Source organism: Onthophagus taurus, chromosome 11 (genome assembly GCF_036711975.1).
Source record: "Onthophagus taurus isolate NC chromosome 11, IU_Otau_3.0, whole genome shotgun sequence".
NCBI classification, from domain to species: Eukaryota; Metazoa; Arthropoda; class Insecta; order Coleoptera; family Scarabaeidae; genus Onthophagus; species Onthophagus taurus.
This window is the reverse complement of record NC_091976.1, coordinates 29825092-29844880: the sequence shown is the minus strand read 5'-3', so window position 1 is coordinate 29844880 and position 19789 is coordinate 29825092. Positions and strand designations below refer to the sequence as shown.

At 30.9% G+C, this 19789-nt stretch overlaps 2 protein-coding genes across 7 annotated transcripts in view; one reads left to right on the top strand and one right to left on the bottom strand.

Annotated features, from left to right (window-relative positions):
- Positions 1–19789, top strand: part of LOC111413468 (deoxycytidylate deaminase) — a 314302-nt gene that overhangs the window by 61581 nt on the left and 232932 nt on the right. The gene's annotated exons all lie outside the window — the stretch shown is intronic.
- LOC111413469 (A kinase anchor protein rugose) overlaps positions 1–19789 on the bottom strand; it is a 391387-nt gene that overhangs the window by 139843 nt on the left and 231755 nt on the right. For 3 of the 6 annotated variants that reach the window (XM_071199897.1, XM_071199895.1, XM_071199898.1), the window contains 12 exons: positions 17891–18207; positions 16125–17835; positions 12326–12648; positions 12091–12270; positions 11869–12012; positions 11700–11807; positions 11456–11627; positions 11004–11231; positions 3673–3797; positions 2273–3180; positions 1949–2220; positions 1754–1890 (listed from right to left, as the gene is read on the bottom strand). In XM_071199897.1, coding sequence (XP_071055998.1) covers positions 1754–1890; positions 1949–2220; positions 2273–3180; positions 3673–3797; positions 11004–11231; positions 11456–11627; positions 11700–11807; positions 11869–12012; positions 12091–12270; positions 12326–12648; positions 16125–17835; positions 17891–18207 — 4625 coding nt within the window. Of the gene's footprint in view, positions 1–1753; positions 1891–1948; positions 2221–2272; positions 3181–3291; positions 3391–3672; positions 3798–11003; positions 11232–11455; positions 11628–11681; positions 11808–11868; positions 12013–12090; positions 12271–12325; positions 12649–16124; positions 17836–17890; positions 18208–19789 lie in introns of all 6 variants that reach the window. The other 3 variants (XM_071199894.1, XM_071199896.1, XM_071199893.1) reach the window with 2 other exon arrangements.

The following is a 19789-nucleotide window of genomic DNA, read 5'->3' as shown; positions in this document are numbered from 1 at the left end:
AATTGAACGTAGATTGAATGTGCCAAAAATAATTTCTTATTTTCCATAAACCAAGTTGTTATGATTTTTTGAACCGAATTATGCTCATTTGGTTATTTTGATTTTAATAACAAATCTTTAGAGAATCGTATCTCAAGAACGATTTGAGATATAATGATGAAATAACAAACATTTTAACGCAACTTTAACAAGGATTGAATGCGCCAAAAATAATTTCTTATTTTCCATAACCCAAGTTGTGATGATGTTTTAAACCCAATTCTGTACATTTGAATATGTTGATTTTAATAATAAATATTTAAAGAATTGTATCTCAAGAACGATTTGAGATATAATAATGAAATAACAAACATTTTAAAGCAAATTTCACGAGGATTCAACGTGCCAAAAATAATTTCTTATTTTTCATAAACAACGTTGTTATGATTTTTTAAAAACCAATTTTGCGCATTTGATTATTTTGATTTTAATAACAAATCTTTAAAGAATCGTATCTCAAGAACGATTTGAGATATAATGATGAATTAACAAACATTTTAAAGCAAATTTAACGAGGATTTAACGTACCAAAAATAATTTCTTATTTTCCATAAACCAAGTTGTTATGATTTTTTGAACCGAATTATGCTCATTTGGTTATTTTGATTTTAATAACAAATCTTTAGAGAATCGTATCTCAAGAACGATTTGAGATATAATGATGAAATAACAAACATTTTAACGCAAATTTAACAAGGATTGAATGTGCCAAAAATAATTTCTTATTTTCCATAACCCAAGTTGTGATGATGTTTTAAACCCAATTCTGTACATTTGAATATGTTGATTTTAATAATAAATATTTAAAGAATTGTATCTCAAGAACGATTTGAGATATAATAATGAAATAACAAACATTTTAAAGTAAATTTCACGAGGATTCAACGTGCCAAAAATAATTTCTTATTTTTCATAAACAACGCTGTTATGATTTTTTAAACCCAATTCTGCGCCTTTGATTATTTTGATTTTAATAACAAATCTTTAGAGAATCATATCTCAAAAACGATTTGAGTTATTATAATGAAATAACAAACATTTTAAAGCAAATTTAACGAAGATTGAAGGTTCCAAAAATAATTTCTTATTTTCCATAAACCAAGTTGTTATGATTTTTTAAACCCAATTCTGTCCATTTCATTATGTTGATTTTAATAATAAATATTTAAAGAATCGTATCTCAAGAACGATTTGAGATATAATGATGAAATAACAAACATTTTAAAGCAAATTTGACGAGGATTTAACGTGCCAAAAATAATTTCTTATTTTCTATAAACCAAGTTGTTATGATTTTTTAACGTCGTTCATACAGCTAAGGAATTTGAAGTACGACAATGTTTATTTATTGCACCAATTAGACACTTTATCATAATAATCATTTATAATAATCATAAGTTATGATTTAAATCATAATTTTGGCCATAACAAAAGTATAGGCAACCAATCATACAGATACTTTTTAATTCAATGGGTGTACTAAAAAACTTAATTTTTTAAAACAATCCAGACGCATCATCATCATCTTAATACACATCTTCAAGCACATCATTTTTCTCAATAAATCTGAACTATATTTGCTTTTTAAATGAATCAAATAAACGTCAAATAAAACGTCAAAAACTAAAAATGAGATTTTCATAAGTTTTAGAAATCATCAGTTGTAAACACGTTTAATAAATCGAAAAAATAGTTTTTATCAAAATTCGCTTACCTCTGTATCGATCTTCTTAAATTCCTCATCTTCCTCGTCGACTTCGAAATAAATCTCTGAAGAAGTAATTGAGACCATTCCATGGGCAACAATTCCAGGTGCGATTAATTTGGCTTTTGTGCTGATGTTGACTGGACCTAATTATCGAATAAAGAAGAATATACATAAAATAATTTAATACTCAAAGAAACAAACCTGTTGTATCACTATCTAAATCTCTATCATCCATTAATAATTCGTTATCATCCATTAAATCGGTCGATTGCATCTGTTGTTGATTTCTATTTGCCGCTAATTGAGCGTGAATTTCTTCGCGAGCTTGTAAAATAGCGTCTTCAGGACCTCCGTGTTCTAAAGCAGCTTTTAATGTGGCTTCAGGATGACTGGAACCGAGTGGGTTGTGCACGAAACGTTTTCTTCTACGAGCGTCGTCTTCCCAAGCGTCTAATTTCCAAAACTCGTTTAATCTGAATTTAAAAATTGTTAAATAAAATAAATAAAAAAAATTTAATTTATTACTTAGCCATTTGTGGGTCCGTATATCCCCAAGCTCCATGTTTATTCGACATGATATTTCTAACTTTTTCTAATAATCTACTAGCAATAACATTATCGCGCCTTCTAGCTGCTGTAATAAGATGATCACACATTCGTTCCTCTTCTTTTCTATCTAATAAAGTTTGGGCACATTGTGACTCGAAATCGGCGTGTTTTAAAACATCATCAGCTCGCATTCTATTTAAAATAAACTCAGCTTCATTAGCTACACGCACAATATGATCTTTCATCGCATGCGAAAGTAATCTACCTTCGTTAATTAATTCGATAAAAGCTAAACCGGCATGTTTTTGTAACGAATTTTGCCACTCTTGCGAACATAATAACATGACCAATTCAACGACAGAATTGCTATTTTTAAATGTCGTCAATCCTTTACCTTCCATCAATAACTCTTGACCATGCGATCCAACCAAAGTTTTTGAAAGAAACGGTGCGAAATCGATCATAATTTCGCGTAATAATGGGCAAACTGATCCTAGTGCCATTTCAAGTTTTTGGGTTAAAGAAGCTTCGCGTGAAGGTGTAGGAATTGAGATATGATCGACCAAATTGTTTACTGGAAGATCATCGGGTCGGATTTGAGCAGGAGCTTGAATCATGCTATCAGGAACTCTCACAACGGAAATTTCTGAATATTGTTTTTCGCCGCGTTCTTGTATATTCCCTTCGATATCGACTGAATGAGACATGTTTTGTAAATTTAATGAATCCTCTTTTGAAATAACATCACCGTCTTCGTTCAAATTAATATCAGTCCAATTTTCGTCGTTTGTTAAAATCTTGTTATCTTCGATTATATCGGAACCATCAACGTTATTTGTTCCTGATGAGTTAACAGAATTGATTTCTTCTACTGAATCCATACTCTAAGGGGAAATTAATTAATTAATTTTTGTTATTTTAATTCCTTTTTTGATTGTTAAGTAAAGGTTGTTATAAATGCATGCACTATATACAACAAGACTCATTATCATTACCTTTTTAACACCATCTCTTGCATGAGCATGCTTCATCCCATCCACAGAGTAATCTACAGTGTACCCATGTCCAATAGAAGGCCGTTGCCGCGTGCTAACCTGTTATAAAGGCGCAACACAGCAAAAGCAATTTGTTAGTTTGAGTAGTTAAGAAGAAAAGTGATTAAACGGAAAAGAATTGAAATTAAAATCAGGCATTATTAGTTTTTTGTTTAAGATAACATGCAAAAGTATTTTATACACAAACCAATGATAAAAAAATGTTTTTGTTGGCCTATTAATTGTTACTTTTAGAACTAATTAGTGCGTTAATGATCAAAATCTCCAAAATACATTACATTAAGTGAAAATATTAAATGTTATTAACCAAATTGTACTTACTTTAATTGATGGTGGACCAGAACGGATATCGTGATCTCTCACTGAATTATCATCCATAACATAAGCGGTAATCACGTCATAATCGGCTTCCTCTTGATTCGTTTGGCTGTGAATCGCTCTTGATGCTATAATTAATTTTTGTTGTCATCATTTAGTTGTTTTAAAATGAGTTGTCGAAAGTTCATGCTAAAATTATCATGCTTATAGCAAAAAAGTAAATAAATTGAGATTTAATTTTATATTATATACAGGGAATTTCGCTTAAGATGTACAATATTTCCATAGAAACCACTTACTTTGTCTCACATAAAATGCAACATTTCAATACATGTTTGAAAATGTATGGCTAAACCCGATACTACTTTTTAGGTCTAGTGTTAATTCTAGTTTTGAACTAACACTATCACTAGAAGTAGAATCATTCGGGTTTAGCTATGCGTCTCTTAAGACTTCGAGAAACGAGATGAACCCTTTGAATCCTACCATAAAAAGTTTGATTAAGCTTCATAAGCCAGATCAAAGTATAAGACCAATTATAGGCAACAACTGCACCCCCATTAGTAAATTAGCAAAGATACTCCAAACTTATCTGTTCAAAACTTTTCAAAATCACTTCATATACAATATCAAAAACTCAACGGAACTTATGAAGGGTTTATACAGAATTTAGCTGTAAATTTAAATTTAAAGATTTAGATATTAATAAGACAAAAAATTTAAAAATCATAAAAAATTATAAATTTATCTCTTTCTACATCAAAAACCTCTATACTAACATACCAATCAATTCCATCATTTCAATAATCAAAGAACATTTAATTCACAATAGTAAAGAACTTGAACTCAACACCAATGAAATAAACTGCTTTTCTTCAAAACTATTAGAAATTATAGTTCTATGACTTATACAGGGTGATTCATTAGCTCTATGACAAACTTTGGCAGATGAAAGGTGATGCGATTCTAAGGAAAAAATGTTATATGAATATGGGTCCGATTCATTTTGGTTAAATTTCTTGGGACATAACCTTTTCGATTTGATCGACGACGTACCACTTAACATCGTTCAAAATATGTGGTATCAGCACGATGGTGCATCACCACATCGAGGAAGAGAAGACATTTTCCAAACAAATGGATTGGCAATGGAGGTCCAGTAGTCTGGCCACCACGATCCCCTGATCTAAATCCGCTGGATTATTATTTCTGGGGACACATGAAGCAGCTTGTGTACCATGTAGAAATTACTACCCGTCAGCAACTACTGGACAGAATTCAAGATGCAGTTAATAGCATACGGAATGATTCAAATATCATACGTCGTGTGATAGAATCTTTACTTCGTCGATGTGAAGCGTGCATTTAAGCTGAAGGCGGACATTTCGAACAATTTTTGTAATTTTTAAACTTATTTTTTATGTTACATTTTCATTTGCCTATTAAACTGTGTAAAATTTTCAAAGGCTTGTAACTCTTTAACCAAAATGACTCGGACCCATATTCATATAACATTTTTTCCTTAGAATCGCATCACCTTTCATATGCCAAAGTTTGTCATAGAGCTAATGAATCACCCTGTATTAGTTCTAGTGACAGTGCTAGGTAGCGCTAGATAGCATTAGATATCACTGTGTTGCATATTTTTATTGCGTTAGATTGTGGTATATTTTTATTGAACGAAAAGTAGAATTAACACTAGACCTAGAACTAGAAACATTCGAGTTTAGCTATGCGTCTCTCAAGACGGCCGAAAACTTTTTCCAAGCTAAACTTTCATTATGCAAAACTACCCAGTACTATTAAGCTATAGTTCGTTTTTTTTCTATAATACTTGTCAACGTAAATTTTTTAGAGTTTCTGTTGGTATTACCTAGGACCTTCATAAAATTTATGTTGTTGTCCTGATTTTTAGTAACATTTTCAGTAACTAAATAATTGAGGTTAAAATACTAATACATTTTTTAATAAATACTATTTTAACGAAGTATTACAAAGTAATGAAATACAAAAGACACCTTTTTTAGGTAAACAAATGGCAAATAAAACCCCTCATTTTTTATGCATCATATTTATGTTTATTCTGCTGTACAATTTAACAAAGCTGTACGTCACACGTTACTGACACAATTTTCTCTTTGAATGACATCGTTGATATTTTTATTATAATAGGTCGTCCAAACTAGTTCAATTGCATTATGCTGGCAATGATAAGGAGCAAGTCGCAACACTTCAATATTATTCTGCAGAAGAAAACATATCTTTTTGTATTTTGCTGCAAAATTGGCACATCTTTTCCTAAAGATGAGCTTTTGTTACGTGTTCATTAACATTTGGATTATGTTCGATTAAAAATTGGATTCAAACACTTTTCTTGATCGCGTGGATGTTTTTTCTTAATTTTTTTTCACTACAGTTTTGCCACATAAATTATGCACTGCTAGAATTAGATTTTTGTTGACCCAGTTGTAAAAGATTTGGAAATTCATCGTCTTGTGGTAATCTTTGGCAGTATTCTTGCTATTAAAAAGTAACAAGCAATTTTCTAAAAAGCCACCTTTATAACCTACATGTAGTACAGTAAACCCGTCTCCTTCACTTTTTATTTTAATATTAATCGAACATCGTCATAATCATCGTCTTTTACCCATCTACGCAATTCAGAACAATTCTTATTAATTTTTTTTCAGTTTTTAAACAAGGAAAGCTCAAATAAACGTCAATGTGACATATTTATTTCAAAACATGATAAAACAAAACTCCCTGTTAATTTTGCCAACTTTACAACAATACCTGTCAAATAACTGTCAATATTATAGAAAAAAAAACGAACTGTATGTTGCATTTTATGTAGGACAATGGACTATGATTAATGTATTCATACAGGGTGTGTCAAATGTCTGGAATATAGCCAATAACTTCTCCATTTGTGGTTTTAGAGAAAAATGTTTCAAATACAAATTTCTTTATTAATCATGACGCATTTTTTGGCGATATTTGCTTGTTTGTATTGTTTTTGTTTCGTTGCTATGGCAACCAACATTGTTATTTTAAATGGGATGCTTATATTTTTTTTTGCATACTTTGATAGAGGATAAATCCCTCTATGCAATGAACATATCAAATCATATGGTTGTATAAGAAAAAAATCGAGAAAAAATGCGTTTTTTTAATGTCTTAAATCAGCTAATAACAATCAAAAATTTTTTTTAATGTTTTGGATACTGTGGATTGTGTAATTTGTGTATCCGGATGAATATTATTGAACAGTGTACAGGGTGGTTCAAATTCAATATCCAAATAGGCTATCTCTGTTAGAAAAAAAGCTATCATGTTTTGTTTTTCCCCTAGAGGCCAACATTGAAAATATCGTAAAACCATCAAGTGCAATTATCTTGGTTATTATTATAGGTGGAGTATTATAACTACGACATTATATGGATACTTTTTTTACAGAGAATTTGATGACGTAGCCAAAAAAATTTTTTCGGTTTTAGATTTTGAGATATTATGACAATTTTCGATTTTTTTTAAATGGAAATAACCTCTGATTATTCACTTATTAAATTCGTTATTTTTTTCTGATTACAAAAATATGGCGTTAGATAGGTCTATTTCTTATTGTTTTAAAATAAAGTTAAAAATAAACTTTTTTTAGCGTCGTCAAAGAAATTAAATTTACAGTTTCCTGTAAATTATAACTAAAAATTAAAAAAACATATTTCTGATATTTGAAGCAAATACATTTGTTGAACTATTTAATTTCTATTTGTTTTACACAAAAGTTGGAATAGATTGCATTATTTCACATTTTTTATTAATATTTAACATTATTATTAAATGACTTAATAAATTATTGATAGATGGCGGTTTGACAGCTTGTCAGTGCATGTTACCATTTATTTCTAAAAATAATGCCGTCTTGTTGACTATGGAGTTGCAAAAATTGCAGTAAGATGGGCTTTTAACTCTTCGGAGTACCACGAGAAAAAAAAAGAAAGGAAATTTACAGTAATTTTATCAACAGAACGACGTAGTTTTAAATTTCCCGCTTGACTTTCGAGCCAAAATGGCGGCAAACCGCGGCACTATTTATTTAATTCAAATAAACATAGCAACATTTGTTTGTATTCAAAAATTTTTTGAAGTGTTAAATTAAAAATCCTGTTTTTTAAGATACATTATGAAAATTACGAAAAGTTAAGTAAATTTTATATTAATTTTTAGTTATAGTACCGTAATTTACAGGAAACTGTAAATTTAATTGCTTTGATGACACTAAAAAAAAGTTTATTTTTAGCTTTATTCTAAAACAATAAGAAATATATTAATATTTGGATTCTTTGTCGTTCGCTTAATTGCGTCATATTTGTTTAAATTGTCAATTTTTTGACATTTAAAGCTGCCAACGGCGTTATTTCGGCGCCTACTTTGATTGTAATTTGCTGCTTTAATATTTTCAGAGAACGCATTTTTTCTCGACTTCTTTCTAATACAACCAATTTAACAATTTATCCTCTATTAAAACGTGCAAAAAAAAACATTTAAAATAACAATGTTGGTTGCCATAGCAACGAAACAAAGAACAATGTAAACAAGCAAGTATCGCCAAAAAAATCGCCACTATTAATAAAGAATTTTTCATTTGAAACACAAATGGCGAAGTTATTGGCTATATTCCAGACATTTGACACACCCTGTATATATATTGCGAGTTATATGAAATTCCCGGTATACAATGTTTAATTAATACATAAAAATGGGCGATTCAAAAATAATTGTAATCATGCTTTGTATTTTTTCTAATAAAGTTAAAAAATTAACCCTTTGCATTCTAGGCATCGTGCCCATATTTGAGATGATTCCTAAAAAGAACCAGAATTCTTTCTTATTTGTATTTCGCCATGTGTGTCATATAGAATTTTTGATTCGAATTTTATCCCTCAGTTTGCTTTTAGTATACAGGGTGATTTGTTATCTCACCATCAAACTTTGACATATGATAGCTAAGGGTGCGCACCCTAATCCAATTACCAAAAAAAAAATTTTTAATGAACATACAGTGTGGCCCATTTGAAAGCGGAGCACCCTCGTAAAATTTGTGCAAAAAAGATTCGAACTGATGGTAATTTAGCAACGGGACTATACAGGGTGAGTTTTTTTCCATGTTTAGTATAGAGTTCTTGAAAACTAGCGGAGATAGAAACACGATTAAATAGGGAAAGAATTGCAGTACGAAATCATGGAAACTTACGTTTACAAACGTATCTATCAATTGTTTCCATAGCATACTACCTGAACAGTTTGCAAATTAAAAGAATAAATGGCTATAATTTATTTGTTAATAAAAATATCCATGTCAAGTGGTATAACATTAGAATCGTTGAGAAAAGGCCTTTTTTATAAAGTCATGGCCAACTATGGTTTCCATTAGAAAAATTACAAGTTTGTGTCATAACTCAAAAATTACTGCTTAAATAAAAAAATCAGTTAGACTGCTTTATTAAACATGTAATACCCTACAAATTTTTCCTAAAATCAATAATAGCGGAGCCATAGGTATTTAACGATATAGCAAAAAAACGGGTTTTTCGAGATATCTAGTTAGCCACGCATTTCATCCAAAAAACAAAAAGCTCATTAAATTGAGTTCATGAAACTGCAATTCTTTCCCTATTTAATCGTCTCTCTATCTTCGCTAGTTTTCGAGATCTCCATACTAACTCACCCTGTATATGTCATGATTGTAGATACTAGATTGTTGAAACCCTTTGGCTACCAAACGAGCCTTATAAGTTTTCACATTTCCCTTTTCATCTTTCTTTTGTTTAAAAACTCATTTACATTGAATGGCTTTTATTTCCTTTTTACACTCTGTGATCCAAGTTTCATTTCCTTCCAATGCTTTAATTTCAGCTTCCATTGCTTTTTTCCACATTTCACAGTCGTTACTTGTTATCGCGTCGTCATAGCACATTACTTCAACATCGTCATCGCTCATTGATACCAAAATTTTGTTCATGTCTAGTTCATAGTCATTGTATCTTGTGTTTCTTTTCCTTTCTCAAGTGGATCATTATCATTTTTTCTGAAAGTTTTTCGCCAGTGGTTTTTAATTTTGCTTCACCGTACGGTCGAATTCAAGCATGAAGAATCTTTGCTGTAGGAAATGTAAACTTCAACATAATCGCATGCGGATTTTGTAATGCCCAGATATATTCATTATGGTAATTATTTATGCCATCTTGTGTACAACATGATTCATCTGTCCAGAGAACATTTGATTTGAAGTCATTATTTTGGGCATGTTGCTGCAATAACCATTCACAAAATGCTAACCGTTGCTGATTATCTCATGGCTGTAGAGCTTGAACATTCTGTTTACGATACGGATGAAGGATTTCGCGGTTCAATACACGCCATGCAAAATTTTGACTTACATGTATGTTGTGTGCTATTCTTCGAGTGCTGATGGAAGGAAGGGCTTCTTCGTCCTCTACATTAACTACATGCAGTTGAATAGCTTTTGCTGGAGCAGGATTACCTGTTTCTCGAAGTCTTCTAAAAGAATCGCTAAAAACTGAGTAATATGGCAAATGACGCTGTGGAAATCTTTCTTGATATTCTCGTACTGATTTCCATTGCAAAAACCATACACGAAAATTATATCAGCATACTCTTCAGTGCCATAAGCGTACATTTTGAGTTTCTTCTTGTATGTAATAATTAAACCTTACAGCAAACATATGACATATAATGACAACTTTGGTCCTTTGTTGAATATTTGATTTTATTGACTATTAATAAATTAATGTTCATTAACATTTTTTTTTTGTAATTGGATTAGCTATAATATGTCAAAATTTGATGGTGAGCTAATAAATCACCCTGTATTTAGGTCGAGGTACAAAAATTAATATCATTAATATCATATGAACCCCAAACTGATTAATACATGCTTCGGTCAGAAGTGACCGCGGCTTAATCAAATAAACTAATAAATTTCTCAGTTTAATTAAAGCCGAGGTCGTTTGCGTCTAAATCCCAACAATGTGATGATCAATTTCGGGTTGATATGCTATTAATTGTAGAGTCTCGGTCGCAAACGACCTTGACGTGTAATAACGGAGTGTAAAGGGTTAACTTTATTAATATTAATTGAACGATAATCATTGCGAAAGGACAAAGAAAAATAAAATATTTTTAAAAGAATGTTTGATACAAATATTTAAAAAAAGTGTTTTGCAGTGCAATTTCTTTAAAATAAACCAAACAAGTTCTAAACAACGAAAAATAAAAAACATGTCCTAAAAAGTTGGTTTCCTCTGAATTACCTGGATGGCTACCGGTCGAATTTCTATGATATCGGTGGTCGATCTTATGGTTATGGTGGTGGGAATGGTGGTTATTATTAATGTTATGGTTATAGTGGTGTTTAACGTAGGAGTGGTGACGGTGTCGGACGTAATTGTGATGGGGCGCAGCATTGGGGTGGGATCCGGGTAAAAATTGTGGGTAAACGTGATGCGACCACTGGGGGAATAAAGGTCTCGCACTGCCCTCTGTTAATTCCACAGAAAAGAATTTTTGGTTAGACAGAAAGAGTTTCATTTAAGGATGGGGAAATGTGTTAAAAAAATTGATTTAATTCCTTTTAACACATTTTGTGCTTCGTGGAAAGCGTGATTAGTGAATTCGCTGGTGATTTTTTTTTAATTGAAATCATTTAATGGTTTTTAATGAATTAAAAAAAAATCTGCAATAAAAGTATAATCAAAAAATTTACCTTGCGGACTTCCGGAATGATGCGAACTAGTGCTATTTCGAATCGTTGGTACTGGACTTGGTGGCCTCATTGAAACTGGAGGTTCCAAAATATCTCGGTATTTCGACACCATTAAAACCGAGATGAAATAAACGATCGCCAATGATAAAAATTGAGCTTGCTTCGTTTCCTCCTGTAATTAAAACGAGTTAGAGAGTTCGATCGGTTTTTTTAAGTGATAAAATGCCTGGATAAACGTTCTCACCACGTCTCTGTAGATGACCGCTCTTAAACGATTCACGTCCATATCTTGAAGAAGCTTTTCCGGATCTTTTACAGGACTCGAAGAATTTGAGATATTTTCAGCTACGCTCTAATAAATTAAAAGAAAATTGATTTAGTTTTGTTGAATTAATTTTGATTTAGCTACAAACCTTAGGTGAGTTTTGAACGCCTCTTATGAAACTCTGTAAATGTGCGGATTTGTGAGATGCGTTCAATGGAGGCGGTGCGAGTGAATTAATTGGCCGACTGCGTTCTTTACACTCCAGGCAATTGCGGACTGCACAAGTGCATACCTATTTTTTTTTTAAGACAAGACAATTTTTGTGAAACAATAAACACAAAAAAATAAACAAATAAACACAAAAACTCACCAATCTTAAACATTGCCTTAATATCCCACCACTTGACATATTCTTTTCGGCTTCTAATTCCCCGAAATTTAAAGAACTAGCAAAAATAAGCACATCAGCCATATTAACGAGTCTCTGTAAGAAAGAAACCGCAACTTCTATCGGCATTCCTTGCGTTGGCTCAATAACATCTAATTCGCTCTAAAAATATAAACATTTTTCAAAATAAAATTCTAAATGAATTGAAATTTTTTACATTTGGTGAAGTAGCCGATGCTAAAAGTGGTAATAACCCTCCGCACGCAATAATTAAATTATCGGCTAATTGGGAGATTAAATGAACGGTATTTACGACGAATATCCCATTTTCGCTGCTATTCACGAAATCTAAAACTGATTTAGTCGAGTGACTCCTCCAAACTTGAATGTCCGTTTCGAGGGAAAATAAAACGTCGGATAGTAGACGTTGGTGGATGTAAGACCATTTAAATTCGGGTATTCTAAACGGTGGTCTCGTCGGACCGGGACTAAACATTGGTCTTGTTGAAGCCGATCCAGATTTTGAGCGTTTTGACTCAGCTGAAATTAATAACATAGTAACAACGTTCAAACGACAAAACAAAGTTACGTTTTCTTTAATAGAACACTCTGTATATATTTTCATATTTCGGTTTATCTCGAAATTCTAAACAAACTTCATGTAGTAAAAACCTAAACTTAACCGTTTTCGAGATATTGAAATCAATCTCTATCATAGAATAAATTAAAAACAAAATTAATTAAAAAAAATTGATTTAAATAGAATTGAATTCTCTATAAAATTTCCTTTAAAACGAGTACAAACACGACATATTTATCTTTAAAAATAACCGAGATGTGCAACTTCCGGTTAATGACGCCATCTTTATACATTCTTAATATTCATACAAAATCATTTAAAATGAGTCCAAACTCGATGGGGTTATCTCAAAATGCGACGAAGATACAACAAAAATTAATAAATTTGAGGTTATGTTTAACGCTAAAAATGTTAATATCTCGGGTGTTTTTTGAGATAACCCCATCGAGTTTGCACTCGTTTGAAAGGATTTTTAATTTTCTTTGGGATTTTTATGAAATTAAAAGATTTTGGGTTTTTTGATTATCGAATTAATTTTTTAATTTATCAAAAAATTTAGTAGGAATTATTTTTAATCGATTTAAAATTAAAATCCGAGTAATTTAAGTCCAAACACGATAGGTCTATCTCAATTAATCTCGGAGATATGTAAAATTAAAAAAAAAATAATATCCAAGATGGCGGCTGTCAATGTCATCTTTAACGTTATGTTATTTAATCCAAAATATAGATTGTTGGGTATCAAATTAAAGAATTTTTGTGATTTTTAACAAAATTTAATTTTAAAGAAGAATTTAAAAAAAATAATAAACTTAAAGATGGCGACTGTCAATGTCATTTTTGGGATTATATTGTTTAATCCAAAATATGGGTTGTTGGGTATCAAATTAAAGCATTTTCGATTGTTTTTGAGATTTTTATCAAATTTTAAGGTAAATAAAAAAAAAAATTTTTAATAAAAAAAATTTGTTATTAATTTTTTAATATTATGAAATCGTTTCTAACCAATTGCATCGTAAAGGGAATTAAAAATCCTTTAAAATGAATCCAAACTCGACATATTTACGAAAATATTAAAATTACGTCAAGAAAAACAAAATGGCGGTTTTTTCTTGTTGAATTCTTAACCTAAGATTTTATCTTTTAACCTAAATAGGTCATGTTTGGTATCAAATTAAAAGATTTTTGATTCTTATTACGATCATTTCAACTTTTATCATAAAATAATTAAATTCGATTTTTGACATTTGACAGTTTCTAACCTAACTTTTTCAGTGTTTAACCTTAATAAGTCATGTTTGGTATTGAATTAAAGCATTCTTGATTCTTGTTAATATTATTTCAATATTTATCAATTAATTTGATTTTGACATTTGACAGTTTCTAACAACTTTTTCATTCTTCAACCTAAATAGGTCGTATTTAGTATCAAATTAAAGCATATTTCTTGCTTATTAAGATTATAATAACATCTATCAAAAAATAATTAAATTCGATTTTGACATTTAACAGTTATTAACTTTTTTCAGTTTTTGACCCATACAGATCATGTTTTAAATAGTCTTCAGCCAGTAGTATTGTAATTTCCAAGCACTTAGTAGTGTTTTGGCAGCAGTATATAGTCTTCTGAAAGCATTAAATAGTCTTTGCCAACAATATCTAGCTTTCTCCAACCAATTACTAGTCTTTCCAACAATATTTAGCATTCTGAAACTAGTTAATAGTCTTTTGAAAACAGTATCTTGTTTTTCCAAGCAGATAATAGTTTCTCCCAGCAGTATTTAGTCTTCTCCAAGCAGGTCATAATCTTTTCTAGTAGTATATAGCGCTCTGAAAGCAGTAAGTAGTCTTATGGAAGCAGTATCTCATCTTTCCAATAAGTTTGTAGTTGTTTGTTAGCACTATCTAGTCTTCTCCAACCAGATTGTAATGTTTTCCACTAGTATCTAGCATTTTGGAAGCAGTAGGTACCTTTTTTGGAGAGCATATCTCTGCTTTCCAAGTAGTTATTACTCTTTTTCCAGTAGTATTTAACATTCTGGAAACATTAGGTAGCTTTTTGGGAAGCATATCTCTTCTTTCCAAGCAGTTAGTAGTCCTTTCCAGCAGTAACTAACATTCTGGAAGCGGTAGGTAGCTTTTTGGGAAGCATATCTCTTCTTTCCAAGCAGTTATTAGTCTTTTCCAGCAGTAACTAACATTCTGGAAGCGGTAGGTAGCTTTTTGGGAAGCTACCTAAGTAGTCTTGGAAGCAGTATTCCGTCTATCTAAGTAGGTCAAAACCTTTAACAGTAGTGTTTAAGGTTCTGGAAGCAATAGGTATTATATTGAAAACAGTATCTAGTCTTTTTCAAGTAAGTTGTGGTCTTTTTCTGCAGTATCTAGCATTTTAAAAGCAGTAGGTAACTTTTTGAAATAGTATTTACTCTGAAGACGCACGGCTAAACCCAAATGTCTCTAGGTTTAATGTTAGTTCTAGTGACAGTGCAAGTGTAAAACTAGAACTAACACTATACCTTAAAATTTGATAAAAATCTGAAAAACAATCAAAAATGCTTTAATTTGATACCCAACAACCCATATTTTGGATTAAACAACATAATTTCAAAAATGACATTGACAGTCGCCATCTTTAAGATTATTATTTTTTTAAAATTCTTCATTAAAGTTAAATTTTGTTCAAAATCACAAAAATTCTTTATTTTTATACCCATATTAATTCAAAGAAATAACACAAATCCGCCATTTTGTTTTTTTTTAATTAATTTTTAAAACTTAATAATATTAAAATCGTAATAAGCACGAAAAATCGTTTAATTTGATACCCAACAACCTATATTTTGGGTTAAATAACAACATTAAAAATGACATTGACAGCCGCCATCTTGGATATTATTTTTTTTTAAATTTTACATATCTCCGAGATTAATTGAGATACACCTAGCGTGTTTGGACTTAAATTACTCGGATTTTAATTTTAAATCGATTAGAAATAATTCCTACTAAATTTTTTGAAAAATTAAAAAATGAATTCGAAAATTAAAGAACCCGAAATCTTTTAATTTCATAAAAACGCAAAGAAAATTAAAAATCCTTTCAAGCGAGTGCAAACTCGATGGGGTTATCTCAAAAAACACCCGAGATATTAACATTTTTAGCGTTAAACATAACCTCAAATTTATTAATTTTTGTTGTATCTTCGCCGTTTTTTGAGATAACCCCATCAAGTTTGGACTCATTTCAAATGATTTTTTATGATTATTAAGAATGCATAAAGATGGCGTCATTAACCGGAAGTTGCACATCTCGGTTGTTTTTAAAGATAAATATGTCGTGTTTGTACTCGTTTTAAAGGAAATTTTATGTTTTAAATTTAATTTTTTATTAATTATTTTTTTTTATTAATCTATTAGTGCTATATACTGAATATTCTTACCAAAATGATGTGGATCAACTTGGGTAGAAGTTGAAGCACTTCTTGGTCTCTTTTGTGGCGAACCAACGTTGGCAGTACTTTTAGAATCGCCGGCCCCTTCAAGAGTATTCAAAGGCAAACTAATCCTCCTTTTAATTTCTTCCGTTGGTTTTTTATTGGGCGAAATAGTTTCGCCTTTTACAACAGGCGTTGCTTCTTCGTCGCGTTTTTCGTCGGTTTCCGCCGAAGTAGTAGTTACAGTAGTAAAATGACTAGGATCACAGATTTGCGAGATAGTCGGAATATTATCGGACGATTTCACCTCCGAATCCGACGTTTCGCTAACCTCGCTATTTACAACGATGTTTGCATCTAGACTAGTATCGTTGGACGGCTCTAATTCTACTGACACAGCGCTAGTATCAATTAATTTTTTATCAATTAAATCATTATTAATTAATTCTTTTTCGATTAATTCTGTATCAATTAATTTTGTTTCAATAATTGGCACATCATCAGGAACTAATCCTGTTTTTTCATCGTTTTTAATTTCTTTTTTCTCATCACTATTATTATTTACATTTACAATTTCTTTAGGAGCTACGTTTAAATCAGTTGAGGTATTTTCTTCATTACTTGAGCATACATTTTCACTTTTTTCATCAACTTTATTTACAATTTTTTCGTTTTCTTCAACATTTTCTGTTTCATTTTTGATTTCATCCTTATTTATTGTTTCATTATTTGTTTCGTCCAATTTTGTTTCAACATCTTCTTCTTTACGCTCGGATTCGCTTAATTCCGTCGGGGTTAAATATCTTTCTGATAAATCACTTTCTTTTTCAGGACTTGTTGGAGATGTATCTGTATCAGCAATATCAGAAGAAGGTTGTGGTAATTCTATGTTACTATCATGTTTTGGACTACTATAAGTTGAAGAAACTTTCGAGTCTAAATCTTCTTTAGTACTAAACACTTCATCATCTTCTTTTGAATCATCTTTTGAATCATCTTTCATTTCATCTTTAATTTCATCATTATTAACATCATCTTTAATTACATTTGTAATTTCACTTTTTGATTCATCTTCACTAATTTCTTCGTTATTTTCCTTTTTAATTTCGTCCTCAATTCTGTTAATTGGAGATGGTGTATCATTCATTTCCAACTCATTTTCTTCCAATAATTTCTCTGATTTCGTAATAATATCTTGTACGATCCCGTTAATCAATTCTTCTTTTGATTCTTCGTCGATTAAATCGTTTTTCGTGGGACTCCCCCCAAAACTAGAACTACTCTCTGTGTGTATTCCGTTACAAACGGGTGATTCCGTAATTTGAGATTTTAGCGGCGAATCTTGCGAAAACGGCGATTCCTTTCCGATTTTCACGTCACTATATAAATCACTAGTCCTTGAATCTAAAGATACACCTTCACTGTCGTCGCGTTTCGTGATAAAAGAAGCCGGGCTTCCTTCTGATGTTGGTGAATTAAAATCGCAATTACAAACTGGGTCCGATTTTTCGATCTCTCGCAACGACGCCGTGTTTTGCCATTGAGTTTCTTGGTGGTAGCCGTTTTGAACTACGGTTTCTTGTTGTTGATCCCAACCGGAAATTGTACTTATTGGGCGTTGTTGTCTTACTAAAGGATCGGTTATGTTGTCGGTTCTTTGGCGCTCGTAATGTTCGTACATTTGGGAGAATTGCAGCTTAAATTCTTCGTAAGAAACCTAAACGTTAAAATTAAGTTATTTAAGTTTAAATTTAATTAATCATTTGATTAACCTTTGAATGAACTATAGCTAAGGTGTCAACCCAAACTCTCCATCCCCCATATTCGTATTTAATCGCGTGGTGGAGAAGCATTCGAAATAGTGAGTAAACCATGTCGGAAATTTTTTGCTCCTCAGTGTTTTTGGGGTGGATATAAGCCATTGCGATGAGCCATTCTTGCCACACGGACATTTGTAGGACAGTTCTTCTATTTTCTCGGTTATTATTACACAGTAAGGTCATATCAGATAAAAATAATTTCTTCACATCCAATAATTGCTCGCTTTGTTTTGATTGCCTTATTAAGGTGGCAACAACTTTTAAAATCACTACAAAAATAGAAAAAATTAAATTATAGGGCACATAATGAGGGCTATTACTCACTAAGGTTAAGTTATTCACTAAGGCATAATTAACCTAAGTGAATAATAGCTCATTATATGTGAGTAAAATACTATACTTTGTCCACGACTTGAAATTGATTCCATAAATTTATTTTTTAAATAAATTTTTGAATAAAGTTTAAACGTCAAATGTGACAAATTCAATGTTACTAACTGTAACCAACTTCACAACAATTTGTCAAAATAAATGTCAATTTTATAAAACGTCGTTTTCTTTACGAAAATTAATTAATTTATGCTTAAATCATACGAAAAAAGGAATTTCGTTTAGGTTTTTTAATGTCAAACATTTAGAAACTCTTAAAAAATTGAATTAAATTGAACAAAAACTTCGTACTAAAAATGGAACGAATGTGGCGCCATCTGTTGGGGATATTTTGGAATTATTCAGCTAAGAACCGAACCACTACAAGACAGGTTGGATCGGGTTTATATACAGGAGGTTTTTTTCTCAAAAACCATAAACGCTAGGAAAATGAAATTTGGGGAATATGTTCAACTCATAATAGGGCACGTTTTGACTCTATTTGTACTTTCAACCTACCCTTCTAAACTACTAAACGTAACCACCCCCGTTCAATTTATGCCTAGATTTTTTCTCGCAAAAAAAACTTTCGTTCTCGAATGCAAAAGTGTCATTTCGCTATCTTGTATCAAAAATAACTATATTTTTAGATCTAAAAGCTTAATTAAACTTCAAAAAAACTTATTTCGTTAAGATCGAATCATTTTTTCTTTATAATCCGCGATTTTATTCTTATCATTATCGAATTTAATTAATCCAACATCGTATTCGTGATCTACATTAAATTCTCTTTAAAACGAGCCCAAACTCGATGGGGTTATCTTAAAAGATAACAAACTTCTGATTGTCACTTTTTTGAGGTTATGTCAAAATTAAATGTGGGATATCTCGGGTGTTTTTTAAGATAATCAAGTCGAGTTTGTACTCGATTTGAAGCATTTTTAATTCTCCCCACGATCGTGAATAAATAAAAAACCTAACCTCACTTTATAAACATCAAATTAATATTATTTGATATTTTCCGCTATCTTGATTAATAATTTTAATTAAACAATATCGAAATTCAATATTTTAACTTAAAAGTCCCTCGCGAACTTAATTTCATTCAAATCGTATCATTTTTCATTGAATTATCCGCCATTTTGTCTTTATTTTGACAGAATTTAATTAAACCAACATCGTATTCGTAATCTATATTAAATTCTCTTTAAAACGAGCCCAAACTCGGTCGAATTATCTTAAAAGACAACAAATTCGATTGTCACTTTTTTGAGGTTATGTCAAAATTAAATGTGGGATATCTCGGGTGTTTTTTAAGATAATCAAGTCGAGTTTGGACTCGATTTGAAGCATTTTTAATTCTCCACACGATCGTGAATAAATAAAAAACCTAACCTCACTTAATAAACGTCAAATTAATATTATTTGATATTTTCCGCCATCTTGATTAATAATTTTAATTAAATAATATCGAAATTCAAT